Raw genomic sequence first — 6049 nt, 5'->3', positions numbered from 1 at the left:
CAGTTTAGTACTAACTTTATGCCATCGTTGGATCTGCTTGGAGATTAGTTGATCCTGCCATATCACAATTTCTACCCTGACATTAATGTATACCAACCAATGGAAAGAACACAGCACTAGTACTGCTACCAGCAAGAACAGGACAACATGACTCAGGAGTATTTTTCTGTCAATGGAAGATGACTTTAATGCTTGTTGCTCTTGTGCAATGTTAAGGCCATACCAATATCCTTTCTTGGTTCTTGGACAGTTATTATATCATAAAGACATGTAACATTAGTTCACCTTTTTCTGAGGGGTAACCTATGTTCGTTGTTTTTGAAAACAGTGAATTAAGGGATATCAACCCCACGGACAGTGGTTTTAAGCTTCTTTTTTTTTTCAAAATATTGCAGTTTGAAACCACCGTCAGTGACTTGACATCCCCAAATGTTGTTTTTAAAAACAACGGAAATAGGTTACCCCACAGATAAAGGTGAACAAGTATCATAAAAGCTGAGGAAAACAGAATATGATGACACTCACTAAAGGAAAGCCAGTGCACCAAGGCATAAACCTGATCGTCAGACTTTGCTTTCTTTGTGTTATTCTAAATTTGGTTCAGCATATTTTTTAGTGGAGAACTAAGAAACTAAATTGGTGTGACCTTAAGTACAATATAATGGATAAGAGGCACATCCCATCAGTTACAATTATACTGCTTTTCAACTTCCAAGCAAAACTTCTTTTTCCTTTTTTTGGATTTCTCCTTCATATATTATCTGATGTGAATCAATTAACTGTGCCATAGCTGCAGTTCCTAGTTACCGTCAGCTTTTATCTAGGTGGCGCTAGTGTCTGGTGATGGTTGCAGTTAGGCTTAGGTCACATTTCCAAACCGGATGTTTTATGAAACGAAAAATCAAAATATATACCTAGAAATACACACATATCATGCCCATGGATCTTGTTTTGACATTTTGTGTATTTTTATGTGTCTCATATTATTCTTTTCGCTCCTGAAAGCTGCCCATCCAGGCCCCGATTTGGAGATGTGACCTTAGCCGCTAATGGTTCCTCGGCTGCATGCAGTTCCGAGTTTGTGACCGGTTGGATCTAGGTGGCGCTGCTGTCCCCGATGTTCTGCAGTATCCACTGCGTCATGGTGGGCACGTTGACATAAGCGCCGGGCGACATCGGCCTGGCGCAGCCCCGCCCGAAGCTGGTCACCCCGTACAGGAACCAGTGGCCGTCCGCTGCCTCGCACATCAGCGGTCCGCCCGAGTCGCCCTGAGGAAACAATGCACTAAGTCTGGCTTAGGCCTAAGTCCCATTTCCAAAACGGCGCCGGCCAGGATGTTTGCGGAAACGAAAAATGAGTCTGTTTACCAAGAAATATACACAAATTTTGATCCTGGCTATTTTTCTCTAAGTTTTGTGTGTTTTGTTGCCTTTCTTATCATATTTTTCGTTCTCGAAAGCTGTCCGACCGGGCCCCGGGTTGGGAATCGGGACCTAGGCCTAAGGCCTACGTCATAGTTCCAAACCGGGGCCTGGCCGGGCAGCTTTCGGGAAAAAGTATTATACAAAAGGCGCCAAACTACGCTAGGCGTAAAGGGAATAGTCGTGGGCATTATACTTTTCATTTCCACAAACAGGCCGACAGGGTGTCGGTTTGGAAATATAACTTTATTGCACAACAATTGTACGAGGTACAAAGTATGGCATCTACGTCGTTTGGAAATGCGACGCTGGCCTAATTCAGCTCATACAGGTCCAAGTCTTTTAAAACATTGTATCATACATCAGGACCCAGAAGACACTGGGGACATCATAGACTTTCTGCAGCTTATGATCCACTGCTCACCGGATCACATGTTTTATCTGCATAACGTGATTTCACAGAAGCGGTGGGTCGCTCATTCCTAATGACAAAAGTCGAGTTGCACGATAAGATTACTGCTCCAGTTTCCTTCCAACACAAAACTTGAAAACTTAGTCCCGTGTTTGAGAAGTGTGTGGTGAAGATACGTTACCTGGCAGGCGTCTATGCCGCCCTCGTCCCTGCCGGCGCACACCTGCGTGGTGATGTCGAACGGCAGCAGCTCGTCACACCTGGCCGTCCCCACGATCGGCACCTCTGCCTCCTGAAGCACGTCTGACATCGCCATATCTGGGGGTACAGAGGAACGCACATCTGTAAATAATCTCATTGCAGATCCTAGGATACGGTGGCATACGATGGTATCAAAAGCTGCCAGAGTAGTTCTTGGAGTGTGTTTGGCTATTACTGGAGGCTGATGACTCCTTTTGCCAGCTTTGATACTATCTTATGCCACTGGTAAATCCGCCTGAGCGCTGAGTCTGCATCCACTCGACTGATCCGAAGACTCCATTTTCTCGTTACCGCAAAAATTAGTCCCCGCGAACTTCAATGCATTTACAGTATACTAGTAATTCTGACAGTAGTTCTTCGAGGAAGAAGCATATTAAAGGTACCAGAAGGTCCAGTTGGCTCCACGGTATTTCCCCACCCCGCCACCACGCAGATGGTTCCTTCCGGGAGAGAGAGGTCGCTGTCCGGCAAGCACAGGGGCGCCACCCTGCGGTTTATCGTGGCAGGTGCAGCCAGGCGGAGGAGGGCGATGTCCTTGCCCCACGTGGACTGGTTGGCCCAGTCAAAGTCGTTCAGAATGAGCTCAGCAATAGGGATCGCCTGTATCAATGCAAGACATCACACGCATGTCAAGACTACAGACGACCTGGAAGATGTTGGTCGATCTACAACTTGATCTCTTTGCATATCAATCCACGGCTAGGATATAATAACTCTCTCCAAAAAACCTCCTTGCACTGACGAAAGACACTGAATAGTTGTCTAGAACGTCTGACGTTTTCCAAAATCATATCCAGTTGCTTGAGTAACTGCTTTTATGGCGTATCTTTTTACCTGGATGTCAAACCTTCATCAGCGCGTCGTTCAAATTGCTTGAACTATTTGTCATGAATGACTCCACTTCTCTCTCACCTATCCCACCCATGCAGTACTGGTGTCATTTAGGTTTAAGTAAATATTAACCTCTGGTGAGTTTTGAGTTCTATTTGTTGTTATTTTGTGTATGAGCAGTGAAACTCTTTTAGCCGGGACGGCAGGCGATACAGACCTTTGACCCATCCCTGACGTCATTTCCGGCAATCGCCAGAAGTGAGCTGAGTTGGCTAGTACATTGGAGCTACCTGTCAAGCTGAGTGTTCATATCGTGAGCTATTTTCCTTCTGTTTTCAATCGGCTAATCTCCATGCACGTTAAAGAACCCCCACACGTGCGATGGTGCGGTGTGTGTTGGAGCAAACCATTCTGTCTTGAGTTGGTGATCCACTACAAGCACCCGGACGGAGACTTGGCGAACCTTCGTGTCGTATCAGCAATGCGGTAATTTACATCATTCACCATGCCCTTAAGAGGAGATAGGCGCCGCCATGGGACTAAAATGCCTATTGATACAGCATAACATGTTGTGCTGCCCCCACGGCTGATTAATCAGCTTACGGCTGATTAAAAGGTTATGGGACGAATGAATGAATGAATGAATGAATGAATCTCCAGGAAGATCTACCGATGGCATAAGGACTTAAGCTTCTGAGCCACTGGGGAACTGTTACCTCGAGCTCTGCCTCGGTTTTCTTAAGCTCTGAGCCACTGGGGAACTGTTACCTCGAGCTCTGCCTCGGTTTTTGACTTGGCCACTTCTCGTGTCTCCATTCAAAATGGCCCCAGCATTTCTTTGTGTGCATCGTCACCCAAGACGTCAAACACTGATATTTGTTAATGATATTTGACACTTGTCAATGTTCTAACGTCAATTGTATCACTGTCAACCGATTCTGTGACTGATGGCGCATTTCATATGTATTTCCACATGCTGAGTCTATCGGAAATAAAGCTGAATCTGAATCATCTGAATCTGAACCCTCGAGTCCGGAGACTCAGAGCACTCCTTCATTGGCCAACTAAACTCCTGATGCCGCCTGTAGATTTTCCTGGAGATTACCAATCGGCTGAGTTGTCCCTACCTGTTCGTTCCCGTCCTGATCACTCAGGGTGTGTTCCCCCACCACTGCGTAAAGAGTCCGCCAATCTCTGCACGGAAAATGCCCATTTTGTATAGGTTAATGTTAAGAAGATTGTCATGGAAGCTCATCTGTGTTGTTGATAATCATAGTACAAAGCTAAACCTTCTTCCAACACAAAGGTATACACGGATCAAATTTTATACGAGAACTGTCACCAGGATCACGTTTGACCGACGTATTAATAAGATTACGTGTCCGTAACTCTCACGAGTTTACGTTCTGAAGTGATTGGTCATCAGTACTGACCCTGAAGAAGGCGACAGTGGTCGTTGAAAATTTGATCCATGTACCTTTCTGTTGGCAGATTAAAGTTTAGCTTTGCACTATCATGAAGATTGTGCATTGTTTGCTACCCGTACAGCTGGGAGGCAAATGTATATAGTGTATGAGAAAAGTCAGAGCGGAAGCGACAGTACATAGTGTATAATAAACGCCGTAGCGAACTACTATACGGATGGTACCTAGGCTAAGTTAGATGCATTCTTCTACACAGGAATATCCAACGACGCCAGCAAACCGCCTCTTATCTGTACTCTGCTATCTCGACCGTCACCATCAGTTCCTGTGGGCGTCGCCACAAACCAGCTGTCAGCCAATCAGAGAATAGGCCTTTCAGTTTTTAAAAGGGATCTCGCATATACAAGGGTAAGCTCATTAATATTTATAAGCAGGGCGGTCAGGAACTGATGGTGACGGTTGAGATAGCAGAGTACAGACAAGCGGCGGTTTGCTGGTGCCGTTGGATGTCTCTTCGTAGGAGAATGAGTTAGATGATGACATGAGATGAACATGAGGACTCACATGTCGTTGAAGCAGTGAGCGGCGGTGACGACCCAGTCCTCTGAGATGAGCGTGCCTCCGCAGCCGTGGCCTAACTCCGGATGCTGCAGTACATAAATATACGGTGTATTCCTTATCACCCGAGGTACCAGCCCGGCCGCGGGTAGGATCGCCCGACGGCCATCTAACGTCACACATTTTATCTATGCCATAGCCAGGTCGAAAAGCACTGATTTAATACCAAACTACTCATAAAAAGATAACTTTCGACACATTGTTTCAACCTACGCCAACTCGAGAAAAATTCGAACAAAAGAACTCTGTTTGCTTGCAGTGGAGTGGGTTCTATCTAATCGTTGGAAGTCTCTGTGATACGGAAAATTACCACCTGGTCCGGTACACCCGTATCGAACGTTATCGCGGACCAGGTATGACATAGTAACAGAAATCACACGTGTAACACTTCAGGTGGTTTGACAAATAACAAGATGCATCTACTGAGCAGAAGCGACTGTATATAGTGTACAATAAACGTCGGAGCGAACTAAGTACTATCCGGATGGTACCTGGCTGATTATGTATTCATTGATTCATAATCTATTGGAAAATAACACTCCCTTCTGGAGTTTAGGACTCCTTTAAGAAGATAATGATAATGATGCTTTACCTGCAGGGACACCATCCACGGCCAGGCGCCAGGGGGCGCATCTTCCCCGCCCACAATCCTGTGCGAACCCGTCAGCGCGGAACGAACTGCCGGAACACCGCACGTCCGGTCTGTCCATATAAGGCAATATCACGTGACGTATTATCATAAAGCCAGACTGTGTGGACCAACCGCAAAACCCAGATGCTAAACCATTTGGCCAAAAGGCTTAAAGCAGTTTGGCGTGGTCAGTTTAGCAGTCCTTGAACCCTACTGTTACAAATAAAAGCAATGGGGCACAACGGCAAAACGACATTACAAAGGTCAAGAACAACCCATTATCTGACAACTTGTGGGCAGAGAAAGAATACAATATGCTGTCGGTGAAAGAACGTTTAAAAAACAGAACTCGGGATAGTAGTTTGATTCATCTACTGGCTAATTCAAGTAAGAGTGTCAGACGTTTCAAAAGTCATCCGACTTAATTCATCAGTGAAAAAAAAGTTTACA

At 45.6% G+C, this 6049-nt stretch overlaps 1 protein-coding gene across 1 annotated transcript in view; it reads right to left on the bottom strand.

Annotated features, from left to right (window-relative positions):
* Window positions 1-742: 742 nt before the first annotated feature.
* LOC118411574 (chymotrypsinogen 2-like) overlaps window positions 743-6049 on the bottom strand; it is an 11230-nt gene continuing 5923 nt past the window's right edge. Inside the window, exons 4-9 of the mRNA XM_035813973.1 lie at window positions 5561-5670; window positions 4915-4997; window positions 4054-4120; window positions 2479-2695; window positions 2016-2152; window positions 743-1269 (exon numbers count right to left, since the gene is read on the bottom strand). Coding sequence (XP_035669866.1) covers window positions 1096-1269; window positions 2016-2152; window positions 2479-2695; window positions 4054-4120; window positions 4915-4997; window positions 5561-5670 — 788 coding nt within the window. The 3' untranslated portion in view covers window positions 743-1095. The remainder of the gene's footprint in view (window positions 1270-2015; window positions 2153-2478; window positions 2696-4053; window positions 4121-4914; window positions 4998-5560; window positions 5671-6049) is intronic.

Source organism: Branchiostoma floridae, chromosome 3, assembly GCF_000003815.2.
Source record: "Branchiostoma floridae strain S238N-H82 chromosome 3, Bfl_VNyyK, whole genome shotgun sequence".
Lineage (NCBI taxonomy): Eukaryota > Metazoa > Chordata > Leptocardii > Amphioxiformes > Branchiostomatidae > Branchiostoma > Branchiostoma floridae.
The sequence above is the reverse complement of the archived record's forward strand: the minus strand, read 5'-3'. Positions and strand labels throughout refer to the sequence as shown.